The sequence below is a fragment of the Gymnoscopelus braueri genome (assembly GCF_963280865.1).
Source record: "Gymnoscopelus braueri genome assembly, chromosome: 24".
In the NCBI taxonomy this organism is placed as follows: Eukaryota; Metazoa; Chordata; class Actinopteri; order Myctophiformes; family Myctophidae; genus Gymnoscopelus; species Gymnoscopelus braueri.
The window spans coordinates 6,544,785-6,568,372 of NC_137626.1; the positions used below are offsets into that span (position 1 = coordinate 6,544,785).

Here is a 23,588-nt window from a genome sequence, read left to right on the forward strand (position 1 = left end):
CTGTGAAAAAGTTTCTCGCCCAAATGACAAGTGATTACTATGTGACATGATTACGTTATTTATATATGTATGTATGTATGTATGTATGTATGTATGTATGTATGTATGTATGTATGTATGTATGTATGTATGTATGTATGTATGTATGTATGTATGTATGTATGTATGTGTGTACTTGAAATGTAAAAGGTTATGAATTATAATTGAAGTGTTCTATGAAAAAGTAACTTACCCAGTTGACAAGTTATTACACAATAAGTTACTCCTTCCTTAAGTTGCTGTATGTTATTGTTGAAGTTGAGTATAAGAGGAGTTTCTCTTCTTAATTAATCCTAAACTCCTCTGGGATTTTAATAGTTTCATTCCAGACTCTGTGGAGTCCAGACTGCAGGTGCAGATGAACTCTCCAGACCCAGCCAGACCCGTTTCAATGAAACAGGAGGAGCCTGAAGACCAGCCAGACCTCAGTACGTTTCATTCACTGTCTGTCTCTTTCTTCCCCTTTTCTAGCTTCAAGGTGTTTATTGTCACATAATACAGTTGCTAGTTGCACTATACTTTGGCAGCGGAATTATTTTTGCTTCCACTGTGTGGAATTAGATACAATAAAAATGGAATAGGATATAACGGTAATGGTAGTTGTAAAAAATAAAATATTGAAATGCATTCAAAGAAAAATGCCAGAACAGTAGAATGTTGTATTTATAAATTGGTCAGTTATGCACATCCATAGTCTGTTCAGTTCAGTATAGAAGTATAAATACAATGAAATTTGTTTTGCTCAGAGCATTCTCAGTCATTATATACACAGGACATAGACCACCGAAGTCTGACGTCATTTACACATCCTTTGTTTGTCTACCTGGTTCGCAGTTTTCCACCCCCGTTCTGAATCCCATAGACGTATTTAATATCGCGTCAAATAAGAACTGTGTTCCAAAAATAAACAAATGACCCCGGCGGTTTGACTCTTATGGATATGAAGCATCAACTGACGGTGAGAAAACGCTAATGTTACTTCCGCCGAATTAGTTACATTTTCGCCAGAAACAGACTGTATCAAATATAAGTGACTGACTATCATAAACGATACAGAACCTCCTCCCTGACAATAACGCCGGGACAGTGTGTTTATTTTTGGACCACAATTCTTATATGAGACGATTCTAAGATGACCCAATGTTATTCTCCATAGAGAAATTACTTCCGCAAACCTGGGGATGAACGAGTGACGTCAGGACTTCGGCGGTCTATAGACAACATCTATAGTGCAATGGATGATTGTTGGATGATTGTTTCAGGTCATATGGCCTTTTCCACTGCACACAGTGCCAACTATGACTGAATGCAGCTTCTTCCAACTTTCTTAAGCTAAATGAGGATAAAACAGAAGTTCTCATAATTGGCTCTAGTGAGCAGAGAGAATCAATAATAAGTAGACTTGGTAACCTGACTGTAGAAAGTAACACTACAGTAAAGAACCTAGGGGTTATTATTGATTCTGAATTGAATTGTAATACACACATTAATCATGTTACCAAGATTGCTTTCTTTCATCTTAGAAATATTGCGCAAATCAGAGCCTATCTGTCGTTGGACGATGCAAAAACGTTGATCCACGCTCTTGTTTTCTCTCGGCTTGATTACTGCAATGCACTTTACTCTGGCCTGCCAAAGAAAACAACTGACAAAATACAACTTGTTCAAAATGCGGCAGACAGAGTTTTAACTAAAACTAAAATGAGAGAACATATTACTCCAGTTCTAGCTTCACTACACTGGCTCTTGGTTGTTTTTTTAGGATTGATTTTAAAATAATTTTACTAGTTTTACTAGTTTATAAAGGTCTAAATGGTCTGGCACCTTCCTATCTCTATGACAGCCTAGAGAGATATGTTCCAAACCGCCCCCTCAGGTCTTCAAGTGCTGACCTGCTCGAGGTGCCTACAATGACATATAATAGACACGATGAAGCAGCATTTTGCTTATACGGACCGACAGCGTGGAATAAACTCCCATTACACCTAAGACAGGCAGCCTCTGTGGATAGATTTAAAGCACAGCTCAAGACCTACTTCTTCACTCTTGCTTTTAGCAGATTTTTTGGTTGATTTTTAAATCTCTGTGTTGTTGTACATGTCCTCAGTGTATGGCTTGATTCACTGCCCTTTGCTATTATTTTAATGTTGTTTTATGCTTCTGCTTTTCTTATTTGTTTATTGTTGAATTATTTGTAACTGTAATTGTATTATTTCTCTGTAAAGCACTTTGAGCTGCATGTCATGTCATGAAAGGTGCTATACAAATAAAGTTTATATTATTATTATTATTATTAAAGGGGTAGTTCACCCCCCAAATAACTTTTTTTCTATTGATTACTCACCCCATGGAGCCTTGAATTCATGGATATTTTTTTGTTTTTGTCGCATTCCTTCCTTTATTATTTGATTATAATAAATGTAGCCCCATTGATTCCGGTAGGAGACACAAATGCATTTGTGTCTCCTACCGGAATCAATGGGGACACATTTATTATAATCAAATTATTGGCTTAGGAATGTGACAAAAACAAAAAAATATCTATGAATTCAAGGCTCCAGATGGTCAGTAATCAATAGAAAAAAAGTTATTTTGGGGGTGAACTACCCCTTTAACAGTTACAGTAAATAGTCCTTTAATGCACCCAGCAAGGATGAATCTTAATGATTTTGGTGCCCAAATGCTCCACCTTTAGGCCACTCACACACGAGATGTCTCAAAGTCTAATGGACAGATTGCTGTGAAACTTGCTCTGCGAATGCGTGCTCCCTGGAAGATGAACCCTAACCGAGTGTCACCATAACCTCTCTCATAACCATCTTAGTTCCCTGGAAGATGAACCCTAACATAGTGTCACCATAACCTCTCTAATAACTATCTCCTAGTTCCCTGGAAGATGAACCCTAACTAGCTCCACCAAAATAGTTACTTTTCACATACGGTTGGGTCTTTTAATCGGTGGTGGTGTGGGTGTAGAAGGATGGGATGCATGGCAGCAGAAACATTAAAAAGAGATACTTTCACCTTATTTACTTTAGACCATTGTTTGCATTGCAGGAGTCCATCTTTTGATACATTTATTTCCTTGTCTAATCTTAAAAAAATAAAATAAGCGTAATATCTTCCCTAATGTATAAATCCCACAATCTTTAAACCCAATATTCATATTTTGGACTTTGACTTCGGCTAATTTGGTTTTACATTCTACAAATCTTTATTTTTGACACCATTGCTCCAGTAATTAAAGTAATTATTCAATGTGTTCATTTCAGACCAGACCGAGTCCAGACTGCAGGTGAAGATGAACTCTCCAGACTCGGCCAGGGACATTTCTATTAAACAGGAGGATCCTGAAGACCACCCACACCTCAGTACGTATTTTAACTATACCATAATCTTGGCAAAAAATATCATGACAATGATAATATCCGGCCTAAATTTTGGCCTAAATGTTTTCCTGTACCTTACATGTTTTGACTAATAAAGTATTCCATCAATCAATCAATATGCATAGGCATCATTAAATATGCAATACAAAAGAGAAACTGCACCACATTGTACATTTCTCTACAGAGTGGCCGTAGACCAAAGCATCTAGAACAGTGTGTGTGTCACACAGCTCGCAGCTCAAGACGCCAAGTGAATGACATCATGAAACAGAAGCACCTCCAGCCATGAAAGCCACAAATGCCTGGTTAGAGTTTGATTGATTGAATGAATATTTTACTTGGGAAAACATTTAAAACAGCACAATTACATTTATAATACTTTGTCTAAAAGGTCCGTCCAAAAAAGTCCTTGCGGTCTTGTTTCCATTGGGGTCCTTGGTATTCAATTCATAGACATATATAGTAGCAACCAAACGGCTCAAATATCAACATAAAAATACAGAAAAAGTAACACTGGTAGTAGTTGAAAACTATGAAAACTGATTTTTATGGTGTGCTTCTATAGAAGGTGAGCGGTCTAGAAATAGGTCTGTGAGGTCTATTTGTAACTATACCTTTCAGGACGGGAACCCCTTTTGGGGTTCTTGTTGCTATGTACAGTATATAGCAACATACATTTGTATTTCTGAATAAATATTTGAAGATTTTCAGAAAACTTAGGTCAGGATTTAGAAGGTGTTTTTAGAATGGGCCTCAGGTCTAAATGGGCTAAACAGGCTTTTTATCAGCTTTTATTTGAAGTTTAACCACTTGAACCCTAGCATCCCTATGCTAGGGTTCTGCTAATAGCTGATCTACAAGCTCACAATGCATCACAAAAGACTTGGTTTAGAGGGAAAAAAGAGAGGACCAAGTAGAGAGTATAGAGTCAACCCTGCCACCCATTTCGGATGCTGTCAATGCACTGACTGAATGGGACATTATCACATTTAATCAGACTATTGATTGGTCTAAGTAGGTGAGATACTGACCTACCCACGGGGCTCAGTAGGTGTTTTGTATAAAGTATAGTTTTGGACCGTGACGGAGGCGTGCCGTCTCACGCAAGCTTGAGCCACGAGAGGCACCACCGACAGGGCCCTGTGATTGACAGACGCAGGTTAAAGCAGGGAGACAATGGGTCCCATTGTTATAGTCTTTGGTATGACCCGGCCGGGGGATTGAACTTGGACCTCCCAATCTCAGGGCGGACACTGCAACCAATTATTATGTTATATTAAGCATTTGTCAAGTCTATGATTCATTAGCCTATGCTAGATTCTAGAGGTCAGTGCTACTCTGTTGAATCTGGACAAAGAGGATGGCCGAATGGTGAGTTATTAATGATGTTATAAGTATAATAAATATATAATAAACACATAATAAATGGGTTTGGCTTTCAAAATAGCCAATGTGACTTTGCCCTCAATGACCTCAATACCCGCATATCTGACTAAATACCTCCACAAAATGTGCGACAGCCACAATTCTAGAGGGAGCGTAAACAACGATCTGGTAACACCCACCTATAGAACAAACATGGGTAAATTCTCCTTCTACAGCACTGCCACCCAAGTGTGGAATGCCCTGACCACATCCCTCAGAAAAGGTTTTCACTGGCTTCCTTTTAAACAACCCTGAAAATACACCTTTCAGGAGGCTAAAGGGGAAGGTAGTTATCACTTCTCCCTCCCTCGCTTTATTTCCCTACTCTGTACATATAGTGTTTTATATTTCTGATGATATTGAATGTTTGGTGCTATTTTTTGTTGATGAATTGAATTCCTAGGACCCCAATGGAAACAAGACCGCAAGGACTTTTTTGTTGTTATCCTTTTAGACAAAGTGTTTGACTGTACTCTGTTTTTACATTTCTGTCCAATAAAATATTCAATCAATCAGTCAGTCTGCAGTCCAAACCATTTGGGAGTTAAGCAGTACTTATTTGAAAACCTTTTTTGTTCCTATTTAGTAACTGTTTAGTCAGGTTTTGTAGGCAATAGCTCTTTACATGGAACATGGAAGATAGCAAAATAGATTTACATTTTATGAATCCAGTGTTGACTATGATATTATTTTTCTGCTCCTAGCCATCTTGCACATGGTTGTGTGTAAAAAGGAGGTTTCTCCTGAACAGGAGAGGAGCCCCAGTCTGCTCCAGGAGGAACCAGAGCCTCCACAGATTAAAAAGGAACAGGAGGAGCTACTTCAAAGACCAGAGGAGCCTGTTGGATCAATGTTCTCTTCACACTGCTCTGAAGTTGAAGTTGAGCTTGTTGAATCTGACACTGAAGTCACTGAAGACAGTGATGATTGGGGGGAGACAAGTGGAGGTGTCCATACTGGAGAAAAACCTTTCCAGTGTGAAGATTGTGGCAAGAGTTTCAGTCAGTCCTCTGACCTGAAAAAACACCACCGTGTTCACACTGGAGAAAAACCTTTCCAGTGTGAACATTGTAACAAGTGTTTCAGTGAGTCAGGTTCCCTGAAGACACACCAGCGTGTTCACACTGGAGAAAAACCTTTCCAGTGTGAACATTGTAACAAGTGTTTCAGTGAGTCAGGTTCCCTGAAGACACACCAGCGTGTCCACACTGGAGAAAAACCTTTCCAGTGTGAACATTGCAAGAAGTGTTTCAGTGAGTCAGGTTCCCTGAAGACACACCAGCGTATCCACACTGGAGAGAAACCTTTCCAGTGTAAACACTGTAACATGAGTTTTAATCAGTCGGGTAGCCTGAAGAGACACCAGCGTATCCACACCGGAGAAAAACTTTTCCAGTGTAAACTGTGTAACAAGAGTTTCATTAGTTCATCTAAACTGAAGACACATCAGCGTATCCACTCTGGAGAAAAACCTTTCCAGTGTAAACTGTGTAACAAGAGTTTCAGTAAGTCATCTGACCTGAAGAAACACCAGCGTATCCACACCGGAGAAAAACCTTTCCACTGTAAACAATGCAATAAGAGTTTTAATCAGTCGAGTCACCTGAAGACACACCAGCGTATCCACACCGGAGAAAAACCTTTCCAGTGTAAACTGTGTAACAAGAGTTTCAGCCGTTCATATTGTCTGAAGACACACCAGCGTATCCACACCGGAGAAAAACCTTTCCAGTGTAAACTGTGTAACAAGAGTTTCATTAGTTCATCTAAACTGAAGACACACCAGCGTATCCACTCTGGAGAAAAACCTTTCCAGTGTAAACTGTGTAACAAGAGTGTCAGTAAGTCATCTGACCTGAAGAAACACCAGCGTATCCACACCGGAGAAAAACCTTTCCACTGTAAACAATGCAATAAGAGTTTTAATCAGTCGAGTCACCTGAAGACACACCAGCGTATCCACACCGGAGAAAAACCTTTCCACTGTCAACATTGTAACAAGAGTTTCAGTAAGTCAGGTTCCCTGAAGACACACCAGTGTGTTCACTCTGGAGAAAAACATAGTGAAAAAAGTTTCATTTATTCAGGTGACCGAATTGTTTGGGTAACCTGAAGAAACACCAGCGTGTCCACACTGGATAAAACTCTTGCCACAATGTTAACAGTGTGAGAAGAGTGTCAGTCAGTTAAGTGCTCTGAAAACACATCACTGCATTTACACCAAGGGAAATAATGTCCACTATAAATTACTTCACTGGGAGGATTAAATTAAACAGCTGTATGTTGTCAGGGAGTTGGATAGACGAGCACAAATATCATGGCTATTTATACTGCTCCTGTCAACAGAAGTTTCCATTAGGACTTGTCTTTTGGAGACATATCCCAGCTCTTTTGTTTTCTTCTTTTAAAACATCACATCAAATAGTTTGTACGTGCTAAATGTAAAAATATATATAGTTATAATTGTTTTACCTTGAGGTATTTTAAATGTATTTTGGTGTTATTCATTTATACCATAATAGAAAGAGAAGGTGACGTCACACCATTGAAAGTAACAAATGAAAACCTCCTGATGTGGCGCCACCTGTCCATTGAACTCCATTGAACGGCTCCTCAAGCTATTTAAATTACAATGTAAACAATATCAATTGTTTAAAGGTAGAACAGTTTTTCTAGAATCTTAGTTTTTATATTATGATTTAATGTCATGTTGATGTATTATATTACTTGCACAATGAATGGGGCTCTATTTCAATTATTAAATAATCAGTTAACTAAGGACACAATACTTTGCATGTATTTTGTATTACTTATGATGTTTACTTAAAGTAATGCCTATGATAATTAGTAAATTGTATTACACTATTAGATTGTGATAGCAAATTAAAGGTGACATAATTTTTTTAATTATATAATATATTTTTTAAATATCGTGATACGGTATGACGTCACGTCGATACGCATCGTCACGTTTCAATATCGCGATATATCGCAGGATTCACTTTAAAAAAAGGGTGACTTCTTACCCTCCTTCAAAACCACCATTAAAGAGCACCTGTCTGCAATTTGTAACTGGTCCTACTAAAGTCTAAGCTTAACATCAGAAATTACCCCCCACCCCCCAATTTTACAGTACACATTTTATTGATACTAGTGTTGATGATGTCTTAATTGTATATTATTGTATGTCTTTAAATGCCTCGATGAATTGAATTCACAGGACCACAATGGAAACAAGCCCTTAGGGCTTTTTGTGTTATCCTTGTAGCACCATTGTATACTCGTACCACTGTACTATTTGCAAACTGTTAATAAAGTATTCAATCATTGATTAGTTACACCATTTTATGTCAGCCTGACCCATTGAATCAATCTATCTTACAGAACTGTTTCCTGTTCCCCAGAACATTCTGGTGCAATAATCAAACTCTATTTGGAACATACATTGCTTTGAAATAACTTGTGATAATCTTACTGTGTCACAGTCTGAATATACAGTCTGAATTTATCATAGACATGGATATAGTTACATAGTTTGAAAATGATATGGTTAACATGTTCAATACATGGTATGTTATTGTGTCATGTAACATGGTATGTTGGTATATGTTGTATCCTGCATTTCTATGAGACGTGATCAGACCTGTGCAGAATCAATGTGCAGTGATGGAAGCTGTTGTAGAGCTGCCACAACCATGACTTTCTAAGCGGTTCATCTGTAGATACATTTTCTGTGGATACATTTTCCGATTAATCAGAGAATTGAGAAGCTATACGTTCTTTCTCAACGAATTGATTAATGACATCAGTCCTATTTTATACTATGCCGCACAACAGTGTTGTGCAAGAATTGTGAACATATCTAATCTACAAGCTCAAAATGCATCGCACTGTGACACGTTGTGAGCTTGTAGATCTGCTATTTTCTTTGTTTAACTGTAATGACATGCCAAAATAAAAATTGTAATCATTTAAATTGATTTAGTTGGATTAACTGTTGCACTCCTAGATGGATGTTCTGGTCTCTACAGGTCAGGAAGGTCACATAGTACTGTTACTGTATATAAACAATGGACAGTACCCGAGACCAACAGTGGGGGGCAGCAACACGCCAACTGCCGTCTAGACAGACTGTGGTGTGACTGACTGTTGACAATTTAAAATACAAAGACAACTAAAACTAGACGCGGCGCAATTCAGGGCAATTGCATAGTGTGGTTGCGCCGACGCTAGTCGCGGGTCGCTGCCGCCGGGACTCGAGGAATACGCTGGGAGGAATACCGTCGGAGGCTGTGCCAATTACATTGTCACGTAACTCCTGAGATCACTTGCGTTTCATTTTGAGAGGATTGATCCCCCCAAAATAAGGTTTTTGCATCAAACGGTTACATTTTGAGCATTTGTGGCGCCCTCTATGGATCAAAGTGGAAATTCTTTTGGGGATTTGTTGAGTAAACCACACTTGACATGTGATTTTGACAGGACGTTTAGTTTGTGATTAGTGGGCTTTTTTGTAAAACGGGCCCCTCCTGCTAACTTTGGAAGCCATTTACGGACGAACGGTATGGACTATCAAAATTCTGTTTAGGTCCAGATTATTGCATGGGTCCAGAGATCATGTGTACCGATTTTTGTGAAATTTGGACAAAATATATGGGAGGAGGAGCTAAAAGTGTGTTTTGAAGAAAATTCAAAATGGCGGAAAATCTATCCTGACGCCTATATGGGGAGATGCGTCATGACCCAAGGAATCCAGGGGAGAAGAAATTTTGATTTTACGACCTACGGTTCAAGAGTTATAGGCCAAAACGTAAAGTGGGCTCTTATAGCGCCACCATGTGGCCGATTCGTGTAATTATTTTTTCAATAATTTCGGACTAAATTATGAACCTCCGCTCCAAATCTGGTAACTCTAGCTCTTACGGTTTCAGAGAAAAAAATACTTGAATTTGAGTGTTTTCACTTTTTCATTAAAGCGGATGGGGAAATTTAATGCACTAATAAATCAATATCAATTAAACTATTTAACCAATCTCTTAGCAAAATACAAGCGCACGATTCCCGGTCAAGACGGTCATTTTGACATATGCCACTAAATTGGGAAAAATAAACTGTGAGAGGAGTAGTGGTTTGAAATATAGTTTATCTAGAAACATCAACATATGGTTTTTGCATCAAAAGGTTACATTTTGAGCATTTGTGGCGCCCCCTATGGATCAAAGTGGAAATGCTTTTGGGGATTTGTTGAGTGAAGCACCCTTGACATGTGATTCAAATTTGGGATTGACTGGACGTTTTGTTCGTGATTTGTGGGCTTTTTTGTAAAATGGGCCCCTCCCTCTAACTTTGGAAGCCATTTACGGACGAACGGTATGGACTATCAAAATTCTGTTTCGCTCCAGATTATCGCATGGGTCCAGAGATCATGTGTACCGATTTTTGTGAAATTTGGAGCTAAAAGTGTTTTTTGAAGAAAATTCAAAATGGCGGAAAATCTATCCTGACGCAAATGGGCGTGGTATGGGGAGTTGCGTCATGACCCAAGGAATCTAGGGGAAAAAAGATTTTTATTCTAGGACCTACGCCTCAAGAGTTATAGGCCAAAACGTAAAGTGGGCTGTTATAGCGCCACCATGAGGCCGACTGGTGTAATGTTTTTTTTTTAAATAATTTCGGACTAAATCATAAACCTCCCCACCAAATCTGGTAACTATAGCTCTTACGGTTTCAGAGCAAAAAATACTTGAATTTTAGTTTTTTCACTTTTCCATTAAAGTGGATGGGGACATTTAATGCACTAATAAATCAATATCAATTACACTATTTAACCAATCTCTTAGCAAAATACAAGCAGACGATTCCCGGTCAAGACGGTCATTTTGACATATGCCACTAAATTGGGAAAAATAAACTGTGGGAGGAGATGCGGTTGAAAAAAAAGTTTATCCAGAATAAAGTTTATCTATAACAATAGTCTGGGCAACCACACTAACAAGTCGTTTCTAAACAGTGTCGTCGTTAAGCAGCAGGAGGACGTTTGTTAGCAGCTCAACCACTGAAACACAACAGAAGATGAACTCATTCACGTTGTGTTTCATCTATTTGTAAAACGTATTTCTGTTTAAGAATAAACTTTGAAATTCATGGAACATTATTCATTAATTTATGAGGCTTCTGATAGGAACTCAGATGGGCTATAATGTGAACAGGTCGGGGTTACTTTGGGTGGACACTGGACAGAACATAATGGACACATAATTAGATACAGTAGTATTAAAGAATTGTCTGGTCCATAATATGGGTCAGAAGGTGGCGGTAATGCACCAAAAACTGGATGCCAACCGCCGTAAAACAAAAAGAAGAAGAAGAAGAAGATAGGAACTCAGAATAGTGAGTGTTTCAGCCCGGACGAGAGAGAGAGAGGCACGTCTCTGTCCCTCTCTCTCGTCCGTCCGGGTTGAACACATCCATTAGAGCGAAATAAACAGAGTGAAGGAACTGATACAGAGAAAGTCTGTGTTATAATAGAAGTTTGCAGTGAACAAACCTTTGTGTAACTTCTGTCTGAGTGTGTCTTTGTGCGACAGTCTGTGTAAAGAGTGACAGGCTGGCACGTTGTGAAACGAGAGGAATTTACACACGACGTTCAAAGACTTTGCTTTGTTGTTATGGTGGGCTAATGCTAATGCTAATGCTAATTCTAAGCTAGCTTCAAGTACAGCCTAGAGTTTAGATTAAACTAGTTGGACGTTTTAAAGGGACATTCTGCCGTTTTCAACCTGAAGACACACACAGAACAACCCAGGTAAAGCTTTGGACAAGCAGCTTCACTAAAAGTTCCTCTGACAACGTGGGATGAGATTGAGAAGACAGTGACTGTTAACCTGCTGGTAAAACCTGACCCTGTGACGGTTGGAGAACTGAGGGACGTCCAGGAACTTTAACTAAAGGTTCCACACTTTGATTTGAGCTTTTGGGCCACATAAGTAACGTACGTGTGTGTGTGTGTGTGTGTGTGTGTGTGTGTGTGTGTGTGTGTGTGTGTGTGTGTGTGTGTGTGTGTGTGTGTGTGTGTGTGTGTGTGTGTGTGTGTGTGTACTAAAATAATATGGTGTAACTTGGAGTGTTGCCCTGAAAGAAGAGGGGCATTTAAGTATTACCGTTATGAACCTGAACAGTGTTTTCCTGATTAAAGAGAACGTGGACATTAGTTATATATATATATATATATTTATATAAAAAAATATTTTCATTTGCAAAAATCATTAAATAATTGAGTATTTTCCCAAAGAAATAGAAAACAAATACCATTAAAGGAGAATTTTGGACTAAAGTTTTCTTACCTTTTCTATGACGTTATGATATCTTAGGATGAATGGTACAGTAGAACAATTTCATAACTCCACCCCTGAGCCGCCACAGCTTAAAAGGTGCGCGGATAGGCCTTAGGTTAGATCACATATTTCTTTTTTTTCCCTTTTTTTGGTGAGATCTGACGTTCATAGTGACAGAACACTGTCCCAAAAAAAAAATCTCGAGATTTCAATCTCGTCTAGCGAGACTTCTGTCTTTTTTTTTTTTTTTTTTTTTTGTTGCATAGTGTTCTGTCACTATGAACGTCAGATCTCACAAAAAAAGCAATTAAAATATGTGATCTAACCTAAGGCCTATCCGCGCACCTTTTAAGCTGTGGCGGCTCAGGGGTGGAGTTATGAAAGTTTTCTACTGTACCATTCATCCTAAGATATCATAAAATCATAGAAAAGGTAAGAAAACTTTAGTCCAAAATTCTCCTTTAAGAGATAATTACATTTACATTTTCTATCAGAGAGAGGATTGCATTAAGATATTAATTATATTTTCCATATAATATTCAAGACTGCAAAAAAAACTTTCATCCTGGGCAACTTGAAGTGTAAAAGGTTATGAATTATAATTGAAGTGTCCTATGAAAAGGTAACTGACCCAGTTGACAAGTTATTAACACAAGAAGTTACTCTTTCCTTGCTGTATGTTATTGTTGAAGTTGATTATAAGAGGAGTTTCTCTTCTTAATTAATCCTAAACTCCTCTGGGATTTTAATTGTTTCATTCCAGACTCTGTGAAGTCCAGACTGCAGGTGCAGATGAACTCTCCAGACCCAGCCAGACCCGTTTCAATGAAACAGGAGGAACCTGAAGACCAGCCAGACCTCAGTATGTTTCATTCACTGTCTGTCTCTCTCTTTCTTCCTCTTTTCTAGCTTCAATGTGTTTATTGCCACAAACACATACACAGTTGCTAGTTGTGCTTCAACAGTGTGGAATTAGATACAATAAAAATGGAATAGGATATAACGGTAATGGTAGTTATAACTTATTAAATATTGCGCTTTCAAAGAAACTTTGCCAGAACAGTAGAATGTTTTCTTTAGAAATTGGTCAGTTATGCACATCCATAATCTGGATGATTGTTTCTGGTCATGTGGCCTTTTCCACTGCACACAGTGCCAACTATGATTGAATGCAGCAACAGTTACAGTAAGTAGTCCTTTAATGCACCCAGCAAGGATGAATGTTACTGATTTTGGTGCCCACATGCTCCACCTTTAGGCCACTCACACAAAAAATGTCTCAAAGTCTGATGGACAGATTGTTGTCTACAGAAACTCTGCTCTGCTCATGCATGCTCCCTGGAAGATGAACCCTATAACCTTAGTCATAACCATCTCCCAACTCCCTGGAAGATGAACCCTAACTAGCTCCACTGTTATGACAAAAAAGTTACTTTTCACACACATTGGGGCTGCTAATTGGTGGTGGTGTAGAAGGATGGGCTGCATGGCAGCAGAAACATTAAAAAGAGATATGTATGTACATTTATTTCCTTGTGTAATCTTAAATTAAGCGTGATTACTTCCCTAATGTATACATACCACAATCTTTGAACCCAATATTCATATTTTGGAAGGTTGACTTTAGGCTATTTTGCCTTTACATTCTGCAAATCTTTACTTTTTTGGGCGGTGAAACCGCCCCTATAAGTGAGATTTGGAAAAATGTACATTTTCCTGCGCTGAGATCTGGGCCCAGGAAATTTGTAGAATTATCCTGCGCTGTGATTGGCCAATCACAGTCTATTCAGGACTGTGATTGGCCAGTGTCACATGACACATGTGCATAGCCCTATATAAGCAACCATAACTCGAAAAAAAACAAATCTTTGTTTTTTTCGAGTTATGGTTTCGTCCATCATAAAGAGTGTTTCAATAAATGTATTTATCTTTTGTACATGATTGGTTGACTCCATTCAGTATTGTGATTAGCTAGGAATACACCGCCCACTTCACACAGGGTGTGATTTTTAAACCACTGCTGGGTTTCCGGTAATTAAAGTAATTATTCAATGTGTTCATTTCAGACCAGTGTGTGGAGTCCAGACTGCAGGTGAAGATGAACTCTCCAGACTCAGCCAGGGACATTTCTATTAAACAGGAGGATCCTGAAGACCACCCACACCTCAGTACGTACTTTAACTATACCATAATCTTAGCAAAAAATATCATGACAATATAATCTCCGGCCTAAATTTTGGCTTAAATGTTTTACTGTACCTCTCTGCTATTTACATTTTTTGACTAATAAAGTATTCAATCAATCAATCAATATGCATAGGCATCATTAAATATGAAAAACAAAAGAGAAACTGCACCACATAGTACGTTTCTCTACAGAGTGGCCGTAGACCAAAGCATCTAGAACAGTGTGTGTGTCACACAGCTCACAGCTCAAGACGCCAAGTGAATGACATCATGAAACAGAAGCACCTCCAGCCATGAAAGCCACAAATGCCTGGTTAAAGTTTGGTTTGATTGATTGATTGATTGAATATTTGACTAGGCAAAACATTTAAAACAGCACAATTATATTTATAATACTTTGTCTAAAAGGTCCGTCCAAAAAAGTCCTTGCTTATTTCCAATGGGGTCCTTGGTATTCAATTCATAGACATATATAGTAGCAACCAAACAACTCAAATATCAACATAAAAATACAGAACAAATAACACTGTAGTTGAAAACTATGAAAACAGATTTTTATGGTGTGCCTCTATAGGAGGTGAGCGGTCTAGAAATAGGTCTGTGAGTCTCATATGTCTGAGATAACACGGATATGAACCCATTTTGGGTGGGAACCCCTTTTTTTTAACTATACCTTTCAGGACGGCAACCCCTTTTGGGGTTCTTGTTGCTATGTACAGTATATAGAAACATACATTTGTTGTAATTTCTGAATAAATATTTTAAGATTTTCAGAAGGTGTTTTTAGAATGGGCCTCAAGTCTAAATGGGATAAACAGGCTTTTTATCAGCTTCTATTTGAAGTTTAACCACTTGAACCCTAGCATCCCTATGCAGGGTTCTGCTAATAGCTGATCTACAAGCTCACAATGCATCACAAAAGACTTGGTTTAGAGGGAAAAAAGAGAGGACCGAGTATAGAGTCGACTCTAGGGATGGGACGATATACGATATTATCGTATATCGCGATAAAAAATGTCCACGATAACTGTATCGCAGGTACTGTAATTATCGCGAAAAAAAAAGAAAAAAAAAAGTTCGACCAAAAAAGATGTTGGTGTCCATTTGCTTTGCCATGTTGCATATCCAGCCTAGATAGAATCAAAGGAAACGGAAACAGCTGTGAGCATGCATATATATATGTGTGTGGACTGCACCGGATACAGTTCCAAAGAAGGCGGGTGTAATGTAATAGGCAGCGTCGCAGCGAGTCAGTGCACTCGCCTCACTGTCCCTTGTAGTCTACTAGCTTGTTGTGCTACGCACTAGTACGAGTGTATCCGTAGCTGAGATAAAGAATATACGACAGTGCCGTCGAGAACGCGCGTTGTACCCAGCTTTATTGGCAATATGTTGAGCTGCTGATCTTTAGTAAACTAAGTCACGTTTATATGAAGTTGTTGTCTAATGTCCAGCCTGTAACCCAGACTGATTCGCTCCATTCGGCTGACTTTTTTTTCTTCTCACAACTTCACATCCACCGAACGGATTCCCCCGTGCTGGAAAGCCTGGTGATTCGAGGTTAGGATCCCAGGCTAGTTGTTGTCAAGCCTCATCCATATTACAGCGTGGAATTGAAGTTAACGCGAAAAATAAGCCGTTTGTGAATATGGTGAGTTGAACGACCGTGTTGTGCAGCAAAAATTTGCCGACCTACAAACTCATGATCTGACGCGTTCGTGAGCTTGTAGATTGGCTCTTTTTAATGCGTCACACGGCGCGCAACCAAATATAAAGTCATTATTTTATAGCAGCAATTGCTGCACGTCCCGTTCCGTTTTAACTTTACATTGTCAGATTGATATTTATATAGCCAGTGATGACTGGTGGAGAAAGTACTCACATTTTTTACTTAAATAAAAGTATCAATACTGCAATGCAGAAATACTAGTAAAAGTCTGGTAATCAAAATTTTCAAAAACTTTTTTTAAAGTATTGGCATCAAATCTATAAAAAAATAATGTTTGAAAATAGCCGATCTACAAGCTCACAGTGAGTTTGTAGATCGGCTATCTTCAAATGGCCAAAATGCATAGGGCTGCGCAGTGGTTCATGTAGGTTTTGTGATCTAAATCAGCAAAGTAATTAGTAACTAAAGTTGTCAAATCATTGTAGTGGAGGAAAAGTACAATATTTGCCTCTGAGATGTATTGGAGTAGAAGTAAGAGAAATTTATTGGAAATGGTTAATACTCCAGTAAAGTAAAAAGTATTTAGATATTTGATATTCATTTTATCAGACACGCCCCCTTCCTGTACAAACCCATTATAACTTCAAACTCCATTTTTAACATGCTAGATTCATCAAAAACATCCGTCCTTGGTTCTGGTGACTCACCCTGCCCTCTTAATACGCAAGGGGGCCGCGCTTTTTTCATTTATTTTTAATATTTTTTTGGAAAATGAAAAAAACTTAAATACAATAAATAAATTAAATAAGATACAGTACTTGAGTAAATGTACTTAGTACTTAATGTACTTTTACACCACTGTATGTAGAGATATCATCTTTGATTACTTCTGAATGATAAAATAAATAACTTATTGTGAATGATTCTTGATAAGTTCAGATTACTTATGTTTACATTGTCTTTCTCTACCTCCAGGATTGGATGTTTACAAATTGCCCTGAGTGACAAGATAATAAATGTTCTTTAACAGAAATGACAGGTCAAGTGATTTCACTGTTTTTCTAGCATTTTAAGAATTTTATAAGCGACGCGCTAATATCGTGATAATATCGTATATCGTGATATTTTTGGCCACAACTATCGTGATATGAAATTTTCATATCGTCCCACCCCTAGTCGACTCTGCCACCCATTTCGGATGCTGGTAATGCATTGAATGGGACATTATCATGTTTAATCAGACTATTGATTGGTCTAAGTAGGTGAGATACTGACCTACTGACGGGGCTCAGTAGGTGTTTTGTATAAAGTGTAGTTTAGGACCGCGTCGGAGGCGCGCCATCTCAAGCGAACTAGATCCACGAGAGGCACCACCGAGCGAGCTAAATCGAGCGAGTTGACGTGTCGAAAGTTGCGAAGTTCGCTTGAGCCGACTCAGCGCCGTCCGAGTTATGTACCGATAGGCACAGAATCATAAATCATGTTTTGGGGTGAGCGTTTGCCCCAACTTTCATCAACCCACAGAATAATGACAAAAAACATAATATGAGATTACATCCTCTGGTAAGTAGGTAGCCTTGAGAACCAATTATTCCCGAGCCATGTGGCCCATAGGCCAGGAGCTTATCTCCTGTTTCTGTGGCGTGAGGCGATGTACAAGTACAACCCTTGGACAAGACGCTAGTATGTCACAGGGACTTATCCCAGTCCAAGCCTTGAGGCTGAGTGCCAAGCAGGGATAGCCTGGTAAACCATCCTGGTCGCGTGCATTCACATTATCATGTGTCTTCTGCAGACCGTCAGACGAAGGCTAAAGCAGGGAGACAATGGGTCCCATTTTTATAGTCTTTGGTATGACCCGGCCGGGGGATTGAACTTGGACCTCCCAATCTCAGGGCGGACACTCCAACCAATTCCAATATGTTATATTAAGCACTTGTCAAGTAGCCTTTCAAACAGCTATGATTCATTAGCATATGCTAGATTCTAGAGGGCAGTGCTACTCTGTTGAATTAGGACAAAGAGGATGGCCGAATGTTGTGTTATTAATTACGTTATAAACAATACAATAAATATTAAAAAAAAAAAAATTGGTGAGAAATAGCCAATGCAGTAACATGCACTTGATTCGCCTAGTTGCAGTGTACAACGCAACAAGTTTAGATCACATACTTTAAATCACATATGTACGCTGTGTGACTGTTGTAATACTGAGCTGGAAAACTCAGCTGTTATTGGCCCAGAGCCACCCAGCACATCCAGTTTTACTGGGAATTAGGTTAAAATATGGTTGCAAAAAGCCATTTCATCGGCTCTCTAAGTGGTTAATAAAATTCATCTTCAACTATTTCCAGATTTCAGTGAATGGCACGTCACTAGAAAGCTTACAGGCTACACTTTAATAATATGTAAGAAACTGAAACATGACAAATTGAAATTTGGCGCTAATCGGTACAGTGGTTTGTGAAATTAGCCCCAAAAACAGACCCTGATGAAGACCTTTTTAGGTCCATACGTGTTGATCATATTGTGGCCTTGCTCAAAATAAATCCTTAATATATTTTTTTTCATCAAAGACGCAGTGCCTTGGATTCCTTTTCTTTGCAAGCCTATTTAGGCTGTATTCTTTCACGAATACCTGACAGGTGAAAGCATGGTAACAAAGGTGATCAAAAGACTAAATCAAAGAAGATTCTTGGGCAGATTGTTTTGTCTACAAAAGTGCTCTCAGGACTCTTTCCGGAGCCCTCATTCAGCCCCACTTTGACTATGCTTGCACCTCCTTGTACTCCAACATCTCAATGTCACTAAAGACTAAGCTTCAAACCTCCCAAAACAAACTGATCCGACTACTTCTTGGCCTGGGGACCATGACCTGCCTTTTTCCCCACATATTTTGCTAGCCTAGGATGGGTCAGGGTAGAAGAAAGGGTTAAACAATTAAAAATGGGTTTGGCTTTCGAAATAGTCAAGGTGACTTTGCCCTCAATGACCTGAATGAATATCTGACTGAATACCTCCAAAAATGTGCGACAGCCACAATACTAGAGGGAGCGTAAACAACGATCTGGTAACACCCACCTATAGAACAAACATGGGTCAATTCTCCTTTTACAGCACTGCCACCCAAGTGTGGAATGCCCTGACCACATCCCTCAAAAAAAGTATTTCACTGGCTTCCTTTTAAACAACCCTGAAAATTCACCTTTCAGGAGGCTAAAGGGGGAGGTAGTTATCACTTCTCCCTTTGACAGTTGACCCCCCTCCCTATCTTTACCCCCATTCCCCTCCTCTGCTTTATTTCCCTACTCTGTACATATAGTGTTTTATATTTCTGATGATATTGAATGTTGGTGCTATTTTTTACATGTTGATGAATTGAATACCCAGGACCCCAATGGAAACAAGACCGCACAGACTTTTTTTGGTGTTATCCTTCTAGACAAAGTGTTTGAACGTACTGAACTGTTATTACATTTATGTCCAATAAAATATTCAATCAATCAATAAATCAATCAGTCAGTCTGCAGTCCAAACCATTTGGGAGTTAAGCAGTACTTATTTGAAAACCTTTTTTATTTCCTATTTAGTAACTGTTTAGTCAGGTTTTGTAGGCAATAGCTCTTTACATGAAACATAGAAGATAGAAAAAATATTTTATATTTTATGAATCCAGTGTTGACTATGATGTTATTTTTCTGCTCCTAGCCATTCTGCACATGGTTGTGTGTAAAAAGGAGGTTTCTCCTGAACTGGAGAGGAGCCCCAGTCTGCTCCAGGAGGAACCAGAGCCTCCACAGATTAAAAAGGAACAGGAGGAGCTACTTCAAAGACCAGAGGAGCCTGTTGGGTCAATGTTGACATTACTAACAGTGAAAAGTGAAGTTGATGAAAACACCTCTTCAAGTTCACACTGCTCTGAAGTTGAAGTTAATCTTGAATCTGACACTGAAGTCACTGAAGACAGCGATGATTGGGGGGAGACAAGTCGGGGTGTCCACTCTGGAGAAAAACCTTTCCACTGTAAACTGTGTAACAAGAGTTTCATTAGTTCATCTAAACTGAAGACACACCAGCGTATCCACTCTGGAGAAAAACCTTTCCAGTGTAAACTGTGTAACAAGAGTTTCATTTTTGCATCTGCACTGAAAAGACACCAGCGTATCCACACCGGAGAAAAACCTTTCCACTGTGAACACTGTAACAAGAGTTTTAATCAGTTGGGTCACCTGAAGACACACCAGCGTATCCACACTGGAAAAAAACATTTCCAGTGTGAACATTGTAACAAGTGTTTCAGTCAGGCAGGTTCCCTGAAGACACACCAGCGTGTTCACACTGGAGAAAAACCTTTCCAGTGTGAACATTGTAACAAGTGTTTCAGTGAGTCAGGTTCCCTGAAGACACACCAGCGTGTCCACACTGGAGAAAAACCTTTCCAGTGTGAACATTGTAACAAGTGTTTCAGTGAGTCAGGTTCCCTGAAGACACACCAGCGTATCCACACTGGAGAAAAACCTTTCCAGTGTAAACTGTGTAACAAGAGTTTCATTAGTTCATCTAAACTGAAGACACACCAGCGTATCCACTCTGGAGAAAAACCTTTCCAGTGTAAACTGTGTAACAAGAGTTTCAGTAAGTCATCTGACCTGAAGAAACACCAGCGTATCCACACCGGAGAAAAACCTTTCCACTGTAAACAATGCAATAAGAGTTTTAATCAGTCGAGTCACCTGAAGACACACCAGCGTATCCACACCGGAGAAAAACCTTTCCACTGTCAACATTGTAACAAGAGTTTCATTCAGTCAGGTTCCCTGAAGACACACCAGTTTGTTCACACTAGAGAAAAACAGTGAAAAAAGTTTCATTTATAAAGGTGACCGAATTGTTTGGGTAACCTGAAGAAACACCAGCGTGTCCACACTGGATAAAACTCTTGCCACAATGTTAACAGTGTGAGAAGAGTGTCAGTCAGTTAAGTGCTCTGAAAACACATCACTGCATTTACACCAAGGGAAATAATGTCCACTATAAATTACTTCACTGGGAGGATTAAATTAAACAGCTGTATGTTGTCAGGGAGTTGGATAGACGAGCACAAATATCATGGCTATTTATACTGCTCCTGTCAACAGAAGTTTCCATTAGGACTTGTCTTTTGGAGACATATCCCAGCTCTTTTGTTTTCTTCTTTTAAAACATCACATCAAATAGTTTGTACGTGCTAAATGTAAAAATATATATAGTTATAATTGTTTTACCTTGAGGTATGTTAAATGTATTTTGGTGTTATTCATTTATACCATAATAGAAAGAGAAGGTGACGTCACACCATTGAAAGTAACAAATGAAAACCTCCTGATGTGGCGCCACCTGTCCATTGAACTCCATTGAACGGCTCCTCAAGCTATTTAAATTACAATGTAAACAATATCAATTGTTTAAAGGTAGAACAGTTTTTCTAGAATCTTAGTTTTTATATTATGATTTAATGTCATGTTGATGTATTATATTACTTGCACAATGAATGGGGCTCTATTTCAATTATTAAATAATCAGTTAACTAAGGACACAATACTTTGCATGTATTTTGTATTACTTATGATGTTTACTTAAAGTAATGCCTATGATAATTAGTAAATTGTATTACACTATTAGATTGTGATAGCAAATTAAAGGTGACACAATTTTTTTAATTATATAATATATTTTTTAAATATCGTGATACGGTATGACGTCACGTCGATACGCATCGTCACGTTTCAATATCGCGATATATCGCAGGATTCACTTTAAAAAAAGGGTGACTTCTTACCCTCCTTCAAAACCACCATTAAAGAGCACCTGTCTGCAATTTGTAACTGGTCCTACTAAAGTCTAAGCTTAACATCAGAAATTACCCCCCACCCCCCAATTTTACAGTACACATTTTATTGATACTAGTGTTGATGTCTTAATTGTATATTATTGTATGTCTTTAAATGCCTCGATGAATTGAATTCACAGGACCACAATGGAAACAAGCCCTTAGGGCTTTTTGTGTTATCCTTGTAGCACCATTGTATACTCGTACCACTGTACTATTTGCAAACTGTTAATAAAGTATTCAATCATTGATTAGTTACACCATTTTATGTCAGCCTGACCCATTGAATCAATCTATCTTACAGAACTGTTTCCTGTTCCCCAGAACATTCTGGTGCAATAATCAAACTCAGAACTATTTGGAACATACATTGCTTTGAAATAACTTGTGATAATCTTACTGTGTCACAGTCTGAATATACAGTCTGAATTTATCATAGACATGGATATAGTTACATAGTTTGAAAATGATATGGTTAACATGTTCAATACATGGTATGTTATTGTGTCATGTAACATGGTATGTTGGTATATGTTGTATCCTGCATTTCTATGAGACGTGATCAGACCTGTGCAGAATCAATGTGCAGTGATGGAAGCTGTTGTAGAGCTGCCACAACCATGACTTTCTAAGCGGTTCATCTGTAGATACATTTTCTGTGGATACATTTTCCGATTAATCAGAGAATTGAGAAGCTATACGTTCTTTCTCAACGAATTGATTAATGACATCAGTCCTATTTTATACTATGCCGCACAACAGTGTTGTGCAAGAATTGTGAACATATCTAATCTACAAGCTCAAAATGCATCGCACTGTGACACGTTGTGAGCTTGTAGATCTGCTATTTTCTTTGTTTAACTGTAATGACATGCCAAAATAAAAATTGTAATCATTTAAATTGATTTAGTTGGATTAACTGTTGCACTCCTAGATGGATGTTCTGGTCTCTACAGGTCAGGAAGGTCACATAGTACTGTTACTGTATATAAACAATGGACAGTACCCGAGACCAACAGTGGGGGGCAGCAACACGCCAACTGGCGTCTAGACAGACTCTGGTGTGTTGACTGACTGTTGACAATTTAAAATACAAAGACAACTAAAACAAGTCGTTTCTAAACAGTGTCGTCGTTAAGCAGCAGGAGGACGTTTGTTAGCAGCTCAACAACTGAAACACAGCAGAAGATGAACTCATTCACGTTGTGTTTCATCTATTTGTAAAACCTTTAAAACGTATTTCTGTTTAAGAATAAACTTTGAAATTCATGGAACATTATTCATTAATTTATGAGGCTTCTGATGGGAACTCAGAATAGTGAGTGTTTCAGCCCGGACGAGAGAGAGAGAGTCTCTGTCCCTCTCTCTCGTCCGGGTTGAAACACATCCATTAGAGCCAAATAAACAGAGCAGAGAGTGAACGAACTGATACAGAGAAAGTCTGTGTTATAATAGAAGTTTGCAGTGAACAAACCTTTGTGTAACTTCTGTCTGAGTGTGTCTTTGTGCGACAGTCTGTGTAAAGAGTGACAGGCTGGCACGTTGTGAAACGAGAGGAATTTACACACGACGTTCAAAGACTTTGCTTTGTTGTTATGGTGGGCTAATGCTAATGCTAATTCTAAACTAGCTTCAAGTACAGCCTAGACTAGTTTAGATTAACCTAGTTGGACGTT

General features: G+C 38.7%; 1 protein-coding gene across 4 annotated transcripts; it reads left to right on the top strand.

Moving 5' to 3' along the window:
- The first annotated feature begins 396 nt into the window (after nucleotides 1-396).
- On the top strand, nucleotides 397-22,095 carry LOC308080624 (uncharacterized protein). Of its 4 annotated transcripts, none has more exons than XM_080422518.1 (4): nucleotides 397-471; nucleotides 3,317-3,410; nucleotides 14,254-14,355; nucleotides 19,752-22,095. In XM_080422518.1, exons 2-4 carry the CDS (start codon nucleotides 3,341-3,343, stop codon nucleotides 20,900-20,902), a joined length of 1,323 nt encoding a protein of 440 aa, XP_080278644.1. In that variant the 5' UTR covers nucleotides 397-471; nucleotides 3,317-3,340; the 3' UTR covers nucleotides 20,903-22,095. The 4 variants fall into 4 exon arrangements, with proteins under 4 accessions (XP_080278644.1, XP_080278642.1, XP_080278643.1 ...); XM_080422516.1 differs by lacking the exons at nucleotides 397-471; nucleotides 3,317-3,410 and adding exons at nucleotides 11,347-11,803; nucleotides 12,951-13,049; XM_080422517.1 differs by lacking the exons at nucleotides 397-471; nucleotides 3,317-3,410 and adding exons at nucleotides 11,347-11,658; nucleotides 12,951-13,049.
- Nucleotides 22,096-23,588: the final 1,493 nt, after the last annotated feature.

Bases quoted from the DNA above. Each gene is read 5' to 3' on its own strand.
- LOC308080624 (XM_080422518.1), top strand. From the start codon at position 3,341: ATGAACTCTCCAGACTCGGCCAGGGACATTTCTATTAAACAGGAGGAT. The intron at 3,411-14,253 runs GTACGTATTTTA...TGTTCATTTCAG, and splicing joins TGAAGACCACCCACACCTCA to ACCAGTGTGTGGAGTCCAGA. The intron at 14,356-19,751 runs GTACGTACTTTA...TTCTGCTCCTAG, and splicing joins TGAAGACCACCCACACCTCA to CCATTCTGCACATGGTTGTG.